Genomic DNA, 21,113 nt, shown 5'->3' on the forward strand with positions numbered 1-21,113 from the left:
CACTTAACCAGCATGGCTACCACAGCATTCTGCAGCAATACGCCATCCCATCTGGCATGCAATTAGTGGGACTATCATTTGTTTTTCAACAGGACAATGACCCAACACACCTCCAGGCTTTGTAAGGGCTATTTGACCAAGAAGGAGAGTGATAGAGTGCTGCATCAGATGACCTGTCCTCCACAATCATCCAACCTCAACCCAATTGAGATGGTTTGGGATGATTTGGACCGCAGAAGTGAAGGAAAAGCAGCCAACAAGTGCTTAGCATGTCATACTGGAGTTGCCTGGAGGCCATGCAGTTATACTGGAGCTGCCTGGAGTCCATACAGTCATATTGGAGCTGCCTGGAGGCCATGCAGTCATACTGGAGCTGTCTGGAGTCCATACAGTCATACTGGAGCTGTCTGGAGGCCATGCAGTCATAGTGGAGCTGTCTGGAGTCCATGCAGTCATATTGGAGCTGTCTGGAGGCCATGCAGTCATACTGGAGCTGTCTGGAGGCCATACAGTCATATTGGAGCTGTCTGGAGGCCATACAGTCATACTGGAGCTGCCTGGAGGCCATACAGTCATACTGGAGCTGTCTGGAGGCCATTTAGACAATCAATCAATCCAATTTTCTAAAAATATTAGCACAAGAGGAATAAAATACAAAGAATGAAGCTATATTCAAGGAGTACCAGTACCATATCACTGTGCAGAGGAACAAGGTATTTGACGTAGATATGTACATGAAGGCAGGGTAAAGTGACTAGGCATCAGGATAGATAATAATAAGAATATGGAAAAGAACAGAGTAGCAGCAGCATGTGAGTGTAAACCTGTGTGTGTGTGTGTGTGTGTGTGTGTGTGTGTGTGTGTGTGTGTGTGTGTGTGTGTGTGTGTGTGTGTGTGTGTACTGTATGTTTATGTGGCATCGGTATGCTTATGTATGTTATGTGTTTATGTGGATGTGTAGTGTATGTGAATGTGTGTTTTTTGTTGTAAGAGTGACAGTGTTGTGTGTTTGAGTGAGTGTGTATATAGTGTATATATACTGGAGCTGTCTGGAGGAAAAAACATGGCTCCTCCTCTTTCTGTCATCTCTAATCTCATTCATTCTCCTCTCTCCTTCTTATCTCATTTGAGGGAGACTCTCCCTTTCTTTATCTACCCTTTTTATGTCAACTTCTTATCTCTTTTTCTCTTTATCTCTATTTGTTTTACAGGGCTGTACTGTAAAAATGACTCTTCACTTAAACTCCATGGATGAATTATGAGTAACCATCATATGAAAAAACAGGTGTTGCATTGATGTCCTTACCCAGCCTTTTTTGTGTGTGAATACTGTGAAATCATGACATTTCATAAAATACAACATGAGAATTCTCAGGTTATACATTTTAGGGTGTTTATTGAAAAGTAAATCTCACCTCTTTGACAAAATCACAATTTTTATACAGGTAATAACTATTCCCTTCAGACAGGAAGACAGACAGATAGATCCAGACAGCAGACATGAAGGATGTTTCATCGGGGGGAAATTAGGTCAGGCTTGGCCACAGTTGTCATTCATCATCGGGCGAGTCAAAGCATTGAAACCCACCGACAGCGATGAATGTGAACCGGGACCCTGCTCTGTGAGAGTTGGTGAAGAGATAGCGTCTTTTCCTTACGACATCATAGTGGGTGAAGAGATAGCGTCTTTTCCTTATGACATCTTAGTGGGTGAAGAGATAGGGCCTTTTCCTTATGACATCATAGTGGGTGAAGAGATAGAGCCTTTTCCTTATGACATCATAGTGGGTGAAGAGATAGGGCCTTTTCCTTATGACATCATAGTGGGTGAAGAGATAAGGCCTTTTCATAGTAACATCACTGCTCCCTGAAGGACCTCGTTGGCAGCCATCTTGGTAAGGGCTACAGTGTGTACTCTAATCCAGATGAGGTGTGTGTGTGTTTTAGTGCAGTGTGTGTGTGTGTGTGTGTGTGTGTGTGTGTGTGTGTGTGTGTGTGTGTGTGTGTGTGTAAAGATGTGAACTCAGGAGGCAGGGTACACTCAACACGTGATGGTTTCTCTAAGTCACAAACTCACCGACAGCGTTGAATGTTCACTGGGACATGAATGCTATAGACAGACTGACTACCAGACCTGCCTACAGCCTACTGTGTCATAACCTGTTTTACTATGTTTTACTGTGTGTAATAGGTGCAAACCAGTAACATGGTGCTTCTTAGTAAATATGGAAAAAATAAATGTTTAAAAAGTCCCCAATATAGAATGTAACATAACACACATCATAACACACAATCTGGATTACATACACCTGTACACATAAAACCCCAATATAGAATGTAACATAACACACAATCCGGATTACATACACCTGTACACATAAAACCCCAATATAGAATGTAACATAACACACAATCCGGATTATATACACCTGTACACATAAAACCCCAATATAGAATGTAACATAACACACAATCCGGATTACATACACCTGTACACATAAAACCCCAATATAGAATGTAACATAACACACAATCCGGATTACATACACCTGTACACATAAGCAGTGATCAAAAACATTGCTTGCTCTTTGGGGGATTTAGGATGGGTATCTGTATAGCACTTTGTGACAACTGCGGATATAAAAATGGCTTTATAAAATACATTTGACTGAACAAAGTACAGTGGGAAATCCCAAATCTAACTTGCATATAGAATGACATGTATAGATGACAACTCATAAATTGCCATCTATTTCACACACATGCTCCCGAGTGGTGCAGCGGTCTAAGGCACTGCATCTCAGTGCTTGAGGCGTCACTACAGACATCCTGGTTCGAATCCAGGCTGTATCACAGCCGGCCCGTGATTGGGAGTCCCGTAGGGCGGCGCACAATTGTCCGGGTTTGGCCGGTGTAGGCCGTCATTGTAAATAAGAATTTGTTCTTAACTGACTTGCCTAGTTAGATAAAGGTCAAAAAAGAAAGACTTGCCTCCTCTTACCTTATGTTTTGGGAACATAGCAGGGTCCTGTGCAGTGTTTGGTCAGAGGTTCAGACCCAGCAAGAGGAGGAGAAGAAGAGAGAGGGAGCGGTAGGTCTTTTTCAGTGTTTGGAGGTTGCTGTGCTGCTGAGTGAGGTATAGCATAGCCACTGTGGGGTTGATCATCTGATTGTGGGGGAGGGGAGAGCGAGTTAAGGGTGAGGGGGGTCACTGGGTAGAGAGAAAGTGGGGGAGAAGGAGAGGAGGAATGGTTGGAAGGAGTAGAGGTAGGGAGGGAGGGAAAAAGCGTGAGGGAGGCTGTCTGGGCAGGGGGGTGTTGATCGATTCCAGGCTTGGCGTTTCCAGACAGGCTGAATGGTCAGAGGTCACCTGGTCTCATTTCCTATGAAAGAGAGGTTGTGTGTGTCTGTCTGGTTTGGCCATGCGTGTGTTTGTCTGTCTGCTCCCGCACTCCTCCTGCATGGGGCTGGGCTGGCTGCTCACATAACAAGATCACATGGACATACCGCCAGCAACAAACATCTAAATAGATACTAACACCCATGCACACCCCCACTTACACACACAGCTGTATCCTACACACTTATTAAAACCCACGTTATACATGTATAATTACCCACGGACATAAACATATACATATATCCAAAACATCTAGGCTATTTATATATTTGCACACATAAACAAACACACATGCATATATTGATAGGCTACATATATACAGGGCTGGACGTAAAATGTTTTAGCCACTTGTCTAACACACACATTTATTGTACTATCCTTGTGGGGACCAAACAATTGATTCCCATTCAAAACCCTATTTTCCCTAATCCCTAACTCGAGACCTAACCCCTAACCCTTATTTCTAGCCCTAATCTTAACCTTAACCCTAAACCTAACTCCTAAGCCTAAAAAAGCATTTTTCTTGCGGGGACTGGCCAAATGTCTGAATTGTACTTGTTTAACTATCCTTGTGAAGGCTTCTGGTCCCAGACTTCTGGTCCCCACAAGGATAGGAAAACCAAACCACACAAATTGCAGACAGAGAGAGCATGCTAATTGCACCCACACAGACAGTGATGGAGTGGGGACACTTAACACTCCACTGTTAGCACAACTCTCTGCTAACAACAACCAAAATAAACATTTAGCATTGACCCTCACACACCCTCACACGCAAACACTTATGTACGCACAAGTCCACACACACACACAGAGCAAAGGGGAAGCCAGGGTTTTACTCGGTCTCTGTCTGATGTTGCTGAACTGCTATGTCAGGGTCAGTGAATTGGTGTGTGTGTGTGTGTGTGTGTGTGTGTGTGTGTGTGTGTGTGTGTATATGTGAATGAGAAGACAGATTACAGCCCTTGATGATGGTCTAGGTCTCAGCATTGTGGTGGCTGGAGTGTGAAGTGAGGAAGAGTGGGGGAGGGTCTGAGAGGAAGGATAGGGTCATGACCAACCCCCGTCCCCACTTCTCCTCCCACCTGGGACTTGAACCCATGACCCTATGGTGAATGAGTTCAAGGGAGCCACCGCCATTACTGTGAACTGTGTGGGTGTGTGTCTGTGTTTCACATGAAGGTTCTGTGTGTTACATACTTGTATAGTCATTTTCAACACAGTCACTAAGTCTGCGTTTACTTTTGTTAGTGTGTGTGCGTGCGTGCGTGCGTGCGTGCGTGCGTGTGTGCGTGCGTGCGTGCGTGCACCAGTCCCAATTGAAGTGAATGGCAATTGCATTAAAGTATTGATCCAGTCTGGGGCAGGTAGACACAGACTCAGTCACCCAGACGAGGGGGAAGGTCCATCACCATTCCCATGACCTCTGACATCTTCATCAATAACCCTCACAACACACACGTTAATGTATTATGCCTAACGCTCTAAAAGAGACACACATTCCGTGGCATGGATTCAATTAGTACTATCAAACCGACATGGGTAAGACGACAACATGCACTGTCACTACTGTCATACTATCATATAACACTCTGAGGTGTGAATGGAAATCACTCACCACAAATAAATTCACTCGCTGGAACTCATACTATTGTGAAAATGTTCTCCGTGCATCACTACATAGATGCATATTAAAACACTAGCCATGCAAGCCTCCGTTAAATAGCCCCCAGTAGCTGCATCATGCATTCATGTCCAAGCACACAAACAGCCCTTGACACATTTGTCACATCATATGTATGTCTGGTTGTAAGAAACTCTTCCATAGGATGACAATGCACTCAGATGTTATATCCAGATCTATGAAAGTGATGTGTCCTTCCTTACAACATGAAGATATACTTTATATACAACATTACAAGCAGGATATAAAAAATAGTAAATGACTGTAATGATTTGAGATAGATTGCAGGTAGAATGCACTTACCCTCTGTCCTCCTGTGTCCAGCCCCGACACATACAGCCAGACACTCTGTCTCTCTCTCCTCCTCTCTGCCCCCTCCGTACGCCAAGCCCCGTTTCTCTCCCTCGCCCCGCATTCCTCTATCTCTGTCTATCCCTTCCTTTACCCCCTCTCCTTTACATCCTCTATTCTCCCCGTTTGCAAACTCTGCCCTCTCTTTCTCTCTCTCTGTCTCACTCATCCGTCTCCTTCACCCCCCCCACCCCCCCCAGTGCCTCTCCCTGTTTTGTATTTTCTTCCTTCCCTTCCCCGGTCTATCACTCTCTTTCTCTCTCCTTCTTCACCTCTCCAATGTCTTCTTCCTGCTGCTGTAAACTTAACTGCAGACTGTCTGGTGTTTCTGTGCCTGTGTGTGTGTGTGTGTGTGTGAGTGTGAGAGAGAGAGAGAGAGGGAAGTGCAAACCAGGACATGCAGCCTGTGTCAGTTTGAATGAATATTGTGCACGCTCTGCTTCTCCCTATCCCCCCTCTCTGCCCCTCCTCCACCCTGTCTCTCTCTCCCTCTCGTGTGTGCTTGCATACTCTCTCTCCCACCTTCAAAAATGTTCACACTCCATTTATATTTATACACATGCCACCCTTAATCCCTGTCATTCCTCTATCTTTATTCTTTCTTTCTTTCTCTTGCACACACACACACACACACACACACACACACACACACACACTGTATTTATTAACCCCCTTTGTATAATACTATCATGTAAATGCTGCTAGATTCCAAGTCTTTTGTAACTGAAAGACTATAGACTCACAGGCATGTCATTATTTATTGGGAGATATTTGGAGCTATGATGTTTCCTTTTGTAGTCGCACTACTTTGATAAAGAAACTAAAACAAATCTAAATTTAGCCATGTGCCAAAAAATGGCAAGTGAAACAAAAAATACTGTTACTTGTGTTTTGTATCTTCCATAGAGTTTGGATGGATGCATTGGTTCAAATTTTATGAATGTAATTTGCATGAAATAAAACTAACCAAAGCCGAACACAAATAAAAAATAAGTGTGCTGTTTGTGGGATAAACCTAAAAACCGAACAATTCCCCTGCGTTATTGATAAACCTTTCCTCCAATATCATTGTTCCTCTACTCTTCCTCCTGCTCTCTACCCCTCTCTCCATCATCCGCTCTCCTTCCTTAGTTACATATTGATTAGTTAGTGTGTATGGGGTTGGTGCTGCTGTGGTCTTTGAGGCCAACATGGTGGCCAGACAATCACCTAAAGAATTATGTGAAAAAGATATGGGACAACAATGCCAACATTCTCCAGAGACTATTCCTGTACTGGTGAGTGGAACTGGATAAGAGCTTTTCCTTGTTCCAGTGTCTCTCAACCTTGGGCCATGCGGGACCGGACATGATATTGCTATTCCTTCTTTGTGGACCACTTACATTGCAACAAACACTTGAGAGTTCACTAAATCTGTATAAGATAACAATCTGGCAAACCAAAAGAGCAGCAGAGGAACATCGCTTTAGTCTATGACATCATGGTCATCCTCTCCCGATCCATGTATAGAACATGAGGCTGAATATCCTGTACGCCTGGTCCTGTCCTAATCCAATTGACCTGCAACTTGGACTGAGGGGTCGGCGTAACATAGTAAATGAAAATCCGGGACACTGAAATTAGTATGATACGTTATGTTTGGTATTGTCACAGATCCCTCCGGAACGTTCATTACACACACCTGTCCCCTATTCCCACTGATTAGTACTTGTATATGTGTGCCCTTTGGTTCCCATTGGGCTGTCGATTATTGTTACTATGTCCGTTGGTGCGTGTGAGTACCTGTGCTGTGTGTTTTGGCCTTCATGCCATTGTGGATTGTGCAGATGATTACGGGTCTTGTCCAGTGTGTTAATTATTGTGCGCGTGTGTTATTTATTAGAGGTACTCCTTACTCTTTTGTTTGGGTTTCTACCCTGTGTTTTTGTTACGTGTTTGTTTGGTCTTCGTCCCCGTGCCTTTACACGGCACGCCATAATTTGGGGCTTAATAAAAAACCTTATTACGCGTTCCTGTGTCTGTCTCCCGAATCATTTATGCCAATGTGACAGGTACAGTATGTATTCATTTGTGAATGTCCATCATCCATTTTGTATGATATGTTACAAATGACAATTTGTATGATATGTTATGAATTAAAATTAATATGACAAACCCAAAATGGTTTTCCAGTAAATTATTATTGTTCAAAAATGGCCTTTTTGCCTTTATACAGATTACAACTTCTCATTTCCTACTAATTGAAAATGAAATGTTGTTTAAAGTATGGCCCTTTCTTAAACAAGCCATACAATTTCAGTTTTATCCTCCAGAAAAGATAGAACAAATATTACAACAAATGTCATGATTAAATTCAAATATACTGATGAATAAAAAAATGTTTGTTATGGAAAAAAATGTTTAAATATGGTATTATATTTGTTAATGTTATGAATAGAAACGGAAGAGTTGTCACATACTCCCATATATTTTCAATAACTGCATATCTGCTCAATCCAAATTTACAACCAATTGATTTCAGCACTACCACAAAACTGGAGGAGGCAAGTGGAAAACGGAGAAGGTAGGGAACTTGTTTGCCTGCCATATATTAAAGATACAAATTGGCTGAAAGGAACTGGCATAAATAGAATACTATACCAGTTTCATCTGAGGATAAAAATGTTGACAGTTGCGCCATACAGGGTGCAACATAAATAGGAGGAACTTTTGTACCAATTCCATGGCATATGGTTTATGAACTGGTACAAAATCTACTCTTGATTCAACACTTAGTTTTTCAATTTAAATTATTATATACAATTATTGCCACCAATAGATTGCTATATATATGGGGCATACAACAATCTCAGCTCTGTAGATTTTTCTGCGAAGAGACAGAATCAATAGTTCATTTATTCTGGTATTGATCCTATGTAGCTTGTTTCTGGTCACAGGTTCAAGAATGGTTAAAAAAAAATCACAACATGCAATTAAAATTAACCGTACAAATAGCAACGTTGGGCGATTTGGAGAGCCATAGTCAGCCAATTAATAATATAATAATACTCATAGGAAAGGTTTTCATCTTAAGCTCACAACCTGTGGATAAAATATGATTAGAAAGGTTCAAACATTTTGTAAAACATCACAGCACAATTGAAAAATATTTGGCACATGAAAACAAAACGAGGGTGGTCTATGGTGATAGGTGGGATGGGCTGAGAGTGGCTGAGGGTTGGGATTAAAAAGCTTATGTTTGGTTAGGGAAATATTGTTATGTGATTGTTATGTGATATAAAAGTACCATGTATGTAATATGTATGTATATGTAGCCAAAAACCTGTAAAAAAAACAAAGACATTTGTCCTCTGAAGGGGGTGGTAGAGGGGTTAACACAATTTTAAACTCAGCAACTTCTATGCTAGCTTTGAGGCAAGCAACATTGAGGCCTGCATGAGAGCATCAGCTGTTCCAGGCGACTGTGTGATCACGCTCTCCGTAGCCGACGTGAGTAAGACCTTGAAACAGGTCAACATACACAAGGCTCCGGGGCCAGACGGATTACCAGGACATGTGCTCCGGGCATGTGCTGACCAACTGGCAGGTGTCTTCACTGACATTTTCAACATGTCCCTGATTAAATCTATAATACCAACATGTTTCAAGCAGACCACCATAGTCCCTGTGCCCAAGAACACAAAGGTAACCTGCCTAAATGACTACAGATCCGTAGCACTCACGTCCGTAGCCATGAAGGGATTTGAAAGGTTGGTAATGGCTCACATCAACACCATTATCCCAGAAACCCTAGACCCACTCCAATTTGCATACCGCCCAAACAGATCCACAGATGATGCAATCTCTATTGCACTTCACACTGCCCATTCCCACCTGGACAAAAGGAACACTTAATTGAGAATGCTATTCATTGACTCCAGCTCAGCGTTCAACACCATAGTACCCTCAAAGCTCATCACTAAGTTAAGGATCCTGGGACTAAACACCTCCCTCTGCAACTGGATCCTGGACTTCCTGACGGGCCGCCCCCAGGTGGTGAGGGTAGGTAGCAACACATCTGCCACGCTGATCCTCAACACTGGAGCTCCCCAGGGGTGTGTGCTCAGTCCACTCCTGTACTCCCTGTTCACTCATGACTGCATGGCCAGGCACAACTCCAACACCATCATTAAGTTAGCAGACCACACAACAGTGGTAGGCCTGATCACAGACAACGACGAGACAGCCTATAGGGAGGAGGTCAGAGACCTGGTCGGGTGGTGCCAGAATAACAACCTATCCCTCAATGTAACCAAGACTAAGGAGATTATTGTGGACTACAGGAAAAGGAGGACCGAGCATGCCCCAATTCTCATCAACGGGGCTGTAGTGGACAGGTTGAGAGCTTCAAGTTCCTTGGTGTCCACATCAACAACAAACTAGAATGGTCCAAACACACCAAGACAGACATGAATAGGGCACGACAAAGCCTATTCCCCCTCAGGAAACTAAAAAGATTTGGCATGGGTCCTGAGATCCTCAAAAGGTTCTACAGCTGCAACATCGAGAGCATCCTGACTGGTTGCATCACTGCCTGGTATGGCAACTGCTCGGCCACAAGGCACTAACAGAGGGTGGTGCGTACGGCGCAGTACATCCCTGGGGCTAAGCTGCCTGCCATCCAGGACCTCTACACCAGGCGGTGTCAGAGGAAGGCCCTAAAAATTGTTAAAGACCCCAGCCATAGACTGTTCTCTCTACTGCCGCATGGCAAGCGGTACCGGAGTGCCAAGTCTTGGACAAAAAGGCTTCTCAACAGTTTTTACCCCCAAGCCATAAGACTCCTGAACAGGTAATCAAATGGCTACCCGGACTATTTGCATTGTATGCCCCCCCCCCACCCCTCTTTTTACGCTGCTGCTACTCTGTTTATCATATATGAATAGTCACTTTAACTACACATTCATGTACATACTACCTAAATGGGGCCGACCAACCAGTGCTCCGAGACAGTGGCTAACCGGGCTATCTGCATTGTGTCCCACCACCCACAAACCCCTCATTTACGCTACTGCTACTCTATGTTCATCATATATGAATTGTCACTTTAACCATATCTACATGTACATACTAATTCAATCAGCCTGACTAACCGGTGTCTGTATGTAGCCTCGCTACTGTTATAGCCTCGCTACTGTATATAGCCTCACTACTGTATATAGCCTCACTACTGCATATAGCCTGTCTTTTTACTGTTGTTTTATTTCTTTACCTACCTATTGTTCACCTAATAGCTATTTTGCACTATTGGTTAGAGCCTGTAAGTAAGCATTTCACTGTAAGGTCTACACCTGTTGTATTCAGCGCACTTGACAAATAAACTTTGATTTGATTTGAAGAAATGTCCTCTCACTGTCAACTGCATTTATTTTCAGCAAACTTAACATGTGTAAATATTTGTATGAACATAACAGATTCACCAACGGAGACATAAACTGAACAAGTTCCACAGACATGTGACTAAAAGAAGCTGGGTGGAAGGATGAAAGGAGGGGAAAGGGGATTGAGAGACAGCTGGGTGGAAGGATGAGAGGAGGGGAAAGGGGATTGAGAGACGGCTGGGTGGAAGGATGAGAGGAGGGGGAAAGGGGATTGAGAGACGGCTGGGTGGAAGGATGAGAGGAGGGGAAAGGGATTGAGAGACGGCTGGGTGGAAGGATGAGAGGAGGGGAAAGGGGATTGAGAGACGGCTGGGTGGAAGGATGAGAGGAGGGGAAAGGGGATTGAGAGACGGCTGGGTGGAAGGATGAGAGGAGGGGAAAGGGGATTGAGAGACGGCTGGGTGGATGGATGAGAGGAGGGGAAAGGGGATTGAGAGACGGCTGGGTGGAAGGATGAGAGGAGGGGAAAGGGGATTGAGAGACGGCTGGGTGGAAGGATGAGAGGAGGGGAAAGGGGATTGAGAGACGGCTGGGTGGAAGGATGAGAGGAGGGGAAAGGGGATTGAGAGACGGCTGGGTGGAAGGATGAGAGGAGGGGAAAGGGGATTGAGAGACGGCTGGGTGGAAGGATGAGAGGAGGGGAAAGGGGATTGAGAGACGGCTGGGTGGAAGGATGAGAGGAGGGGAAAGGGGATTGAGAGACGGCTGGGTGGAAGGATGAGAGGAGGGGAAAGGGGATTGAGAGACGGCTGGGTGGAAGGATGAGAGGAGGGGAAAGGGGATTGAGAGACGGCTGGGTGGAAGGATGAGAGGAGGGGAAAGGGGATTGAGAGACGGCTGGGTGGAAGGATGAGAGGAGGGGAAAGGGGATTGAGAGACGGCTGGGTGGAAGGATGTAAGATAATAGAGTGGTGATGGATGACAGGAATTCCACACTGATTAAAACAGTTTTAGTACATTTCATGTTCTTACCCATTTATGTCTTAAAGGAGATTGTAGACTGGTATTATCACTGCCTATATTGACTTGACCATAGAAATAGAATCTCATTCTAGTTCTGTGGACTTGACACACATAAACAGTGTATGAGTACCTGCATCCATCCAAAAACAAGGCTGTTTGGTTTGAATAATTTGTATTATTCATGAGCATTAGGTTTGACAAGGGGTTTTGAACCATAAAATATGAATCCTTCTACTAAGGCAGTTCTGATCCAGAACACCTGCCTCTCGTAGGTGACATTGGACCGTCCTCACCAGTGGTTTGTAAATGACAATTGTTTCACCTCTTGACCCCTTTGGGCTCCGGAGTGGCACAGTGGTCTAAGGCACTGCATCTCAGTGCTAGAGGCGTCACTGCAGTCCCAGGTTTGAATCCAGGCTGGATCATATGCGGACATGACTGGGAGTCCCATAGGGAGGCGCACAATTGGCACAGCGTCATCTGGGTTTGGCCGGGGTAGGCCGTCATTGTAAATAAGAATTTGTTCTTAACAGACTTGCCTAGTTAAATAAATACAAAATAAGGCCAGTTTCAGGTTAGTCTTTGGTTCCATCCTGGGGTTGGGTTACAAAGAATCTGGACCTCAAGGGTCGAGATCCAAAAGGGGGCCAACTTCAGGGCAGGCCCTCAGTCACCTTTTGAAACTCGTACTCTGATAACTGCTGCCTTTGTTAGTGTGTATGTTTCTCTGAGTATTTGCAAGTAGCCATCATCCAGATACAATAATGTTGCTGAGCTGCTCAGAGATATCATGCACATCTGGCATGTGCTGAGTGAGATGTAGGCTGCATATATGTCTAGACATGTTTGAGTACGTTTGAGTCTAGTTCGGTTTGCGCATGTTTGAGAGTCTAGTTCTGTTTGCGCATGTTTGAGAGTCTAGTTCTGTTTGAGCATGTTTGAGAGTCTAGTAGTTTGTGTGAGAGACTATTAGTTCACCTTGACTTGTGTTGCAGACCTCAATAGCTCCCTGTCCGTGTGTGAATGGCCCCTGATCACGATGAATGATCCTATCCTAAAGATCAGATGGCGATCAGTAACTGGAGCCAAAGCAGGATGTGTCAAGACAACAGCAGGATCAATAACAGACATGAACAGAGAGAGAAGAGAGATGAAGTGAAAGAGAGATAGAAGGGTATGAGAGAGATTAATCTGGAGAGGATTTTCCCACAAAATTAGTTAAGCTCCACAATGATAAGGGAGGTTGGTCAAAGGCAATACGATTAACGGAATAATTACTCTCAGAGGTTAGGAAGAAAGGATGCCCATTCTATCTGCCTGGAGGGCAGCACAGCAATACACAGCTTCTATAATCCCAGGAAGAGGAGGTGGAAAAAATACTGATCGACTTACCTCAGGGAGACAAACACTCACTTCTTATGGAAGAAGTCACACACTGAGAATTAATGCTACTGTGATATTAGTCCTGAGGAGGAAAGTATTAAAAAACAGTCTGGACTGGAGGAATCCAAAATTGCTACATGTTCCACTTAAATGTAAAATCTTGGTATATTCTTCCCTGGATAGTGCCTCTGCTTTGTCTAAGATCAAATCATGGGGAGGTATTCAGAGTAAATGATCATCACAAAACTCTAATTCTTACAATAATACTTTAATTTGACAATAATTAATAAATCCAGACCATTTAGAGGAGGTTTATTGTATTGTTAAAGATGTGCTCCGGAACTTTGGAGACTTCTAAGTATTTTTTAAACCTCCCGCTTTGGGCTGGATGTGTCAATGTGTAGTTCATTCAGGCATAATCTATGAGCAGAATTACTGTTTCACCTCAATTAACCACGAAATCCCTAGTTTGAAAGCAACTGTTTTCCTGGAAGCTGTGCTTCGCCATTTTCCTACATTTTCCCCCACATGGGCCAGCCCCCTAACAATTATAGTTCTAGCTAATGAGCTTCAGCCCATGTTGCTGACCATGGCATCAATTATCATATCTCAGTATGGAGCACTATATACCAAATAAGTATCATTAGTAAACTGTTAACAGTAATTTATTTAACATCATGTCATGTGTAGCTAGTCCAGTGTTAATAGGCTTGGGCGCTATATAACACGTTAAACAGTGCAGAAGGTACTCTTATACACACATACCATCTTGTCAACATCCAATAAATGTCCTTTCAGAGATTCTTGTTCAGCCATCTCATTATGTGTGAGTCCATTAGGCCTTTGCTTGAGCTTGTGTCTGCTACTCCTGTGTCTCCGTCTCTGTCAGCGTCAGCTCCTGTGGTTCTGGGTCAGGTAGCCCCTGTGGTTCTGGGTCAGGTAGCTCCTGTGGTTCTTGGTCAGCTATCTCCTGTGGTTGAGCTACAATGCCTGTCTTTATTTTTATTGTTTCTACAAGATCTAAACTATCCATCTTTATCTGTTCTACAATGCCCCCCTCCTCCCCTACGGCTGCCGATGCCTTTTCCTTCTCCTCATTCTCCTCCGTCTTCAGAGGCATCCATGACTCTTTGTGCAGCCTCTCGTTATTCTCCACCCCCCGGACACCAGGGGGCACTGTGGCGGCCATAGCAGGCGGCAGCTGCTTGAACTCTTCGTCGTTCACATCATAGTCCTTCATCTTATGGTCCAGGATCCACCAGCGACCCGCGAAACCAACGTCCAGTACCCGCGTGTGGAGCTCCCTCCAGGGGATAGAGAGGTTGGAGCACTGGGCCTCGTAAAGACTGGCATCCGGGTTGTAATCGGCGAAGTAGGTGAGTGAAACCATTCCAAGGCTGAGGTGACGTAACCTTCCCTCGTTACGAAGCTTCGCCAGCTTCTGCACGTGCCCATCCGATGTTCCACTGCGTATCCACGGCGTCAGGAGCCCGAGCTGATTGGCTGTATCCAGGACGGTGGTCTCGAAGGAGGCGTCGTCGGGGTTTGTGTAGATGCAGGTGCCAGCTCCACCCAGAAGGCTCAGGTAGATGGAAGCTTTGATTGGCCTTTCCCACGCGCCCACCACAATCTCACGACACGCCTCCTTGTAGTCTCTGGACATGCCGCTAAACCACACACCTGATTGAGAGGGGAGAGAATTGTGAGAAAAAGACAGACAGCATTCACACGAGATAAGATAGATGGTTTACTAAAACAAAGGCAAAACAGACTGACACCATATCCCTAGACATGGTAGTGCGGCATGCACACAATTATAATGTTTTGTGTGCCAACACTGTATTGTATTGCATTGCATCTCCAAACTGACAGGGATTGTCTCAGAGAGAGGTCACAGCAATAACCTGTCACGTACCTTCCTCCACCCTGTGATTGCAAGCAGGGGCAACTGTGAAGGATCAACAGCTAACAATACCTTTACATAGACGTGTATGAAGTACATTTTCAAATCTAACTTGTGTAAAAGCCACAACGTGATACAGTTTGTTTGAAGGTAATGTCACATAATCTGATAACCTCATGAATGACTTTGGAAAGACCGTTAAGCAAGAAAGATCATGAGTTCGTTCAGGTTCGTAAAGGCGTGGTGGGCTAACACAGCAACCAAGAGATAGATCGATTTCTTACCCAATTTGCTATTTTTCAACCTCTCCCATCGGGTGCCATTGGCGGGTGCTGCTCCTGCTTCTGCTACAGAGGTGGAGCACCATCTCCTGAGCACCCACGAGGCAGCCATGTCCGTCAGACAGAAGCCGATCGTTCCCGGAAGTTCACATTCGGACTGGCTCGGACCGGAAAAACACAGCGGGTCGGAAAATACATTAATTTCCAAATTTAAATAATTGAGACAAAATGGCATGTCAGTGAAAAGTTGTATTATTATTATTTTTTTCCGTAAAAAAAACTAATATCCAATATCTAGTTCTGCTTAAAAATAATGTCATTAAATCCCTGTAATATTATTATAAAGTAATAAATATAATGTAAGTACAAATGTTTTTTATTTATTTTTACATTCGGATAACACCCATATTACAAAGGAAACACTCACATTTGGCGCACCGCATTATCTCCCGTCTGTACCTGGTCACGTGAACATGATGATCCGTCTTGAGCCAACACAGGATCCGTTGTGTACATAAGGTGACGTGGAACAGGCGAGTGATAATGAGAATTTAGTGCACCGTAGTTGAAATTAACACCATTAGCTAGCTAGTTTATTCAGACATCCAACGCAGTACACATTTAAAAAAAATATTTAACTATGTGCTGCTGTTGTTAGGTGAGTTGATATTGAGATATAAAGCGAGACAACAGTGCTAGCTCGACAGCTGTCAGGCTAGTGAGGTGGTCGTGTCAGCACTGCTAACATAGCTGACTGGCTCGCATTGCGGATACAACAGAACCTCCTGCGACAAACAGGTAAATCTCGGATCACGACGACCAACGTATGACTATAAATCTGAAGCTAGCTAGCTAGAGTTACAGTAAACTATAGGCATAAACATGACACACGACTGCTTGCCTGCCAAACAGATCAACACAATCTGTCATTTGTCAGATTAAAAAATTGCACCTGCATATTCGATGTCGCATGCCTACACATGTTACGTATGCTTTAGAAGGCAGCCAACAAAGAGAACATCTTGTCCATATGTAGCAAAAGCTAGCAGGCTACCCTATCTGGGAGAAGAACAGACTGTTGCCATACGTCAGACTCAATAGTTAAGAGTACATTTTCTCATCTCCTTCCAGGTCTTGCATGAGGTGGTCATCTTTCCAAAGTTACCATGGCGAGTCCAGATGATCTGAAGTTCCAAGGTGAGGCTCATGGAGTGGCTCCCATCCTCCTCTCTCTGTTTATCCCCTTTCACCTCTTCTCTTCCCCTCTCTTCTTGTCTCTACATCTCTCACTGCCACTGTCCCACACCTCCTCTCTCATTCCCTCACTAACCTCCTGTCTTCCTCTCCTCTAGAGTTTGAGGAGGCCACTGACCTATTGTTAGCAGACCCTGGGGCCTCCACCCTCAGTATGTCTGGCTCCAGCAGTACGGCCCTGGCTGGTGCCACTGGGGACATCAAACTGGACATGTCCGATGATGAGGGACAGGAGGAGAGTTCAGAGGTCAGGACGATGAATGAGTCCAATCACATCGCTACATTAATAATCTGAAATTTTGCCTTTGTAATGACGTTTGCACAAACTGCCCAAAACCAAGCAATATGGGGATAACTGATTGACATTACTGTTTACAGCTCCTAAGAGGGGAGAAACAAACTAGTGGTTTCTGGACCTTTGAGTACTACCAGTCGTTCTTCAATGTGGATACAATGCAGGTACAATAGGCTTGAAATAACAGTTTAATCTGCACTCATGTGACTGGCCTATATGTTGCTGTTTCACATCTTCCATATAGAAACCGTAAATGTAGTGGTGTTAGTTGCTGTACAATGTCCATTGGTTGACTGACGTCCTGTCATGGGATGCAGGTGCTGGACAGGGTCAAGGGGTCGGTGATGCCTTTACCAGGACGGAACTTCATCAAACACACCCTCCAGCCGAGTCCAGATTTGTATGGTAATGGGACACAAATCACCGCTATAGCTTAGATGCAATTGTTCCTAGATAGTTAGATCTGAATTAGAATGGACCTTAGAATGATAACTTTTATTGCCGTAAAACAGGAAGACAGTTTGCCAAACTCTGCATATCTTAGGTTGTAATGTGAACCACCTCTACCCAGACTAACCTTACCTCCTGGTTCCCCGTATGTCCAGGTCCCTTCTGGATCTGCGTGACGCTGGTGATCTCTCTGGCCATCAGTGGAAACCTGTCCACCTTCCCAAACTCTCTGGGGAGCGCCCATTACCACTACAGACCCCAGTTCCACAGAGGTATGGTACCTAGGGGTTATAGCGTGGCTCCTTATCAATGGTTTCATGTGAGATTTGCTATGTAAACATAAAGGGGATTGTTGACTGTTTTTTCTCTTTACGTTTCAGCACTGAGGCCTTTTTCAAGACCATGTAATATTACATGCAATAGCAGTGTTGATTGCTTTTTCTCACTCCCTCAGTGACAATAGCTGCAGTAGTGATCTTCCTGTATGCCTGGCTGGTGCCCCTGGGTGTATGGGGTTTCCTGACCTGGAGGCAGAGGGAGGAGAGGCAGCAGAGTGGTTACTCCTTCCTGGAGACAGTGTGTGTCTACGGCTACTCCCTCTTCATCTACATCCCCACCTCAGTGAGTCAGCAGACACACACTAGTAAATGTCTGGGTTGTATTCAGCTAGCAAAACATTAATCCCCTATCTAAATGTTTTGCAATGGAAAATTAAGTTCAGATGGTACCTACTTTAGAGTTTCATGGTTTTCTTTAATTTTTGTGCCTAGTGAATATGACCCTATCCTTTAGTATATTTCTATCTGATTGGGACCCAATCCGAACATTTTATTCTCAAGTAACAAACCAATCACCTCCCCCTCAGGTGTTGTGGATCTTACCATTCGAATGGCTCCGATGGCTCCTCATCCTGGTCGCCATGGTGATCTCTGGGTCGGTCCTGGTGCTCACCTTCTGGCCTGTCGTCCGCGATGACACCAAGGTGACTGCTTTTGCCACCGTGGCAACAATCGTCGTTCTCCATGCACTGCTATCAATTGGCTGCAAGGTAAGAGCCCACTATAAGAGTGCTATGGGTAATAGTTACCTAGCCCCATCCTCCTAGGCCCTGTTCAAATACTTTGAATGGCAGTGATCATGGTCTGACATGAATATAGAAAGTAGTCCTCATTTCATTTATCCAAAAAATGTTTGAACCAGGCCCTAATCATAATCTAAATGGGAATGTCTCAGCTGTATGAGCCTCAGGGGAAATGTTTCATGTCTCATCTCCAACACCCTACTTCAGTCTATGGCTAGCTATAAACCTCATAGTTCTTCGTTAAGTTTCTAACCCTTTATACCTGTCCCTCTATGCTATCTTTCAGATGTATTTCTTCCAGACAGCGACTCCCACACTCAACCACACAGCCGCAATATTGACCAACAAGACCCACTGACCAAGAGGAACCAGAGGGAGGGAGATGTGTCAATGTTTGAGACCACTGGGGAATCTGAAAGGACTAGATAAAAGGTTTAGGCTTTTGTTACCTACTCTGTGAGCATTGGAAGAGTAGCTAGCTGGCTAACCACCAAACGGATGATAGCGATTTCGCCATTGACTAACTACATTGTTGTCGTGTGAGGACTGAGTCGAGAGGGAACGTTGGATGAAATCAGTTTGACACCTGTGTGGATGTTGTTTTTAGCTCAGTGGGTCACACATTATCCAGTCCTTTCAGATCAGAGAAGGGGACGTAGCTCCTGCATACTCCGATGCTCTAACCAATAATAAGGACACAGAGGACTGACAAGTGGTCAAAGGTACCCATAATGTAGAGGTTCTGGATGTGTGAGCCCTACTCTAGTACATTATGGACTTAACTGGATCAACAGCCCATTAAAAGTACTGTGTAATTGACTACATATGTTAAAGAGAAGGGACAAGGATAGAGGTCTATGAGTAAACAAATGATGGGTTATGAGGATTGCATTGGGGGGAAATGTCCTGCTTATGCTGCCGAAATGATTCTGCTAGCCTCCCGGCAGCGCCAGCTGTGCCATCAGACTCTGGGTTTGCGCCCAGGCTCTGTTGTAACCGGCCGCGACCGGGAGGTTTGTGGGGCGACGCACAATTGGCCTAGTGTCGTCCAGGTTAGGGAGGGCTTGGCCGGTAGGGATGTCCTTGTCTCATCGCGCACCAGCGACTCCTGTGGCGGGCTGGGCGCGCCAACCAAGGTTGCCAGGGGCACGGTGTTTCTTCCAACACATTGATGTGGCTGGCTTCCGGGTTGGATGCGCGCTGTGTTAAGAAGCAGTGCGGCTTGGTTGGGTTGTGTATCGGAGGACGCATGACTTTCAACCTTCGTCTCTCCCGAGCCCGTACGGGAGTTGTAGCGATGAGACAAGATAGTAGCTACTAAAACAATTGGATACCACGGAGGGAGACAAAGGGATAAAGAAAAAAATGATTCCGCTGTAAATTCTGCACTTGTATATTGTAATAAATCAATATTTATCATGGAGAAGTTGGGTGCACCTCAACAGTCAGACTTCCTCTTATCTGGAGGAAGCATATGAGGTGCACCTCAGCTCAGTTCTGTCATGTCAGTGCAGATGGAGACCAAGGAAAGGAGTTCTTTAGACTTGAAATCCTCAGCTTGCAGTCTGATCTTGAGATGAATGAAATGCTGTATGAATGTTTAACTAATGTACTAATACAGGGGTGGCCAACCTTATCCATAAAGGTGCATGCTTTTGTTCCAGCCAAGCAAAAACACCTGATTCTACCATCAGGTATGTTACAGCTTGGCTGGAACCAAGGCCTACTACACCCACGCCAGCCCTCTGCGGGTGAATACCTCAGATGGAAAAGGGTTGTTCTAGAACTCAAACCACTCCTATGACCTGGAACGTGTAGTACTGTGCTGACTAATGTATCCACACAACTTTTTCTTTTTGTAGATACTTGTAAATTAAAGGGTTTGTCAGTGTATTTAATTATTCTTTCCTCTTTGTTCGGACTTCTGGGTTTGTGTGAATAAACTGTCATTCCAGTCAACAGTCTTCTTGGTGTTGACTACAGCCTGAGGGCAGGGGTCTCTAACGCCGGTCCTGGAGTGCTGTCTTGTGCTGGGCTGGAACAAAAGCCTGCCATCTGATTCAATTAAGATTAGTTGGTAGGTACTGGGCTGGGACAAAGGCCTGCACAACTAGGGGCTGGAGATGGAAGGCTGTGAAATATCCACCATCTTATCTACTATTTCATGAGGAAGTTGCATTGGTTCCAGCCCTCAAGTTGTCAGTGCTCTGCTTACTGTAAGTTGAAAACATGGATTATTGTTTGTCCTGAAGCCTCAGAGGGGCTTGGCCCTGAGATTTATGGGACAGCGGAGCACTTCAGTTGCTTTGTGTGTGCTTGGACGACATACATTTACAGCTATATTCCTTGGACACGTCAATGTCTGCTGACCATGTAGGCTCATAGTGTAAGGCACAAGATTTGACTTACCCTCAAGGTGACATTATAAAATCAGATTTCATTAGTCATCCCTAACTGCTGGTTTTGGTTAGGAAAATATGATCCTAGATCTGTGGCTAATTGTCAGGGGCAATTTCTTACCTCGAGCAATACAAACAGGAGGCGGCACAATAGTCTTCCGGTTGCACTTTCCATCAATAGAGGTCCCAGAGAAAAGTAGTGTTTGAATGCTAAGCTAGCAACTATCACAACATTGGTGTTAAAATTCT

The 21,113-nt window shown here is 44.6% G+C and overlaps 2 protein-coding genes across 4 annotated transcripts; one reads left to right on the forward strand and one right to left on the reverse strand.

Annotated features, from left to right (window-relative positions):
• Window positions 1-13,850: 13,850 nt before the first annotated feature.
• On the reverse strand, window positions 13,851-15,918 carry LOC112226234 (mitochondrial import inner membrane translocase subunit Tim29). The gene is made up of 3 exons (XM_024390612.2): window positions 15,813-15,918; window positions 15,389-15,542; window positions 13,851-14,881 (listed from the first exon to the last, which is right to left on the reverse strand). The coding sequence occupies exons 2-3, from the start codon at window positions 15,495-15,497 to the stop codon at window positions 14,064-14,066; spliced, it is 927 nt and encodes a 308-aa protein (XP_024246380.1). The 5' UTR covers window positions 15,498-15,542; window positions 15,813-15,918; the 3' UTR covers window positions 13,851-14,063.
• On the forward strand, window positions 15,914-20,424 carry LOC112226236 (protein YIPF1). 3 transcript variants are annotated; one of them, XM_024390614.2, is made up of 9 exons: window positions 15,914-16,183; window positions 16,517-16,582; window positions 16,738-16,886; window positions 17,018-17,098; window positions 17,252-17,339; window positions 17,540-17,656; window positions 17,848-18,005; window positions 18,250-18,432; window positions 18,752-20,424. In XM_024390614.2, the coding sequence occupies exons 2-9, from the start codon at window positions 16,552-16,554 to the stop codon at window positions 18,821-18,823; spliced, it is 879 nt and encodes a 292-aa protein (XP_024246382.2). In that variant the 5' UTR covers window positions 15,914-16,183; window positions 16,517-16,551; the 3' UTR covers window positions 18,824-20,424. The 3 variants fall into 3 exon arrangements, with proteins under 3 accessions (XP_024246382.2, XP_024246381.2, XP_042183774.1); XM_024390613.2 differs by having other exon boundaries at window positions 15,916-16,183; window positions 17,839-18,005; XM_042327840.1 differs by lacking the exon at window positions 15,914-16,183 and having other exon boundaries at window positions 16,740-16,886; window positions 17,839-18,005.
• Window positions 20,425-21,113: the final 689 nt, after the last annotated feature.

Source organism: Oncorhynchus tshawytscha, linkage group LG09 (assembly GCF_018296145.1).
Source record: "Oncorhynchus tshawytscha isolate Ot180627B linkage group LG09, Otsh_v2.0, whole genome shotgun sequence".
In the NCBI taxonomy this organism is placed as follows: domain Eukaryota; kingdom Metazoa; phylum Chordata; class Actinopteri; order Salmoniformes; family Salmonidae; genus Oncorhynchus; species Oncorhynchus tshawytscha.

Bases quoted from the DNA above. Each gene is read 5' to 3' on its own strand.
- LOC112226236 (XM_024390613.2), top strand. From the start codon at position 16,552: ATGGCGAGTCCAGATGATCTGAAGTTCCAAG. The intron at 16,887-17,017 runs GTCAGGACGATG...TACTGTTTACAG, and splicing joins GACAGGAGGAGAGTTCAGAG to CTCCTAAGAGGGGAGAAACA. The intron at 17,340-17,539 runs GTAATGGGACAC...CCGTATGTCCAG, and splicing joins GCCGAGTCCAGATTTGTATG to GTCCCTTCTGGATCTGCGTG.
- LOC112226234 (XM_024390612.2), bottom strand. From the start codon at position 15,497: ATGGCTGCCTCGTGGGTGCTCAGGAGATGGTGCTCCACCTCTGTAGCA. The intron at 14,882-15,388 runs GTAAGAAATCGA...CCTCTCAATCAG, and splicing joins GTTGAAAAATAGCAAATTGG to GTGTGTGGTTTAGCGGCATG.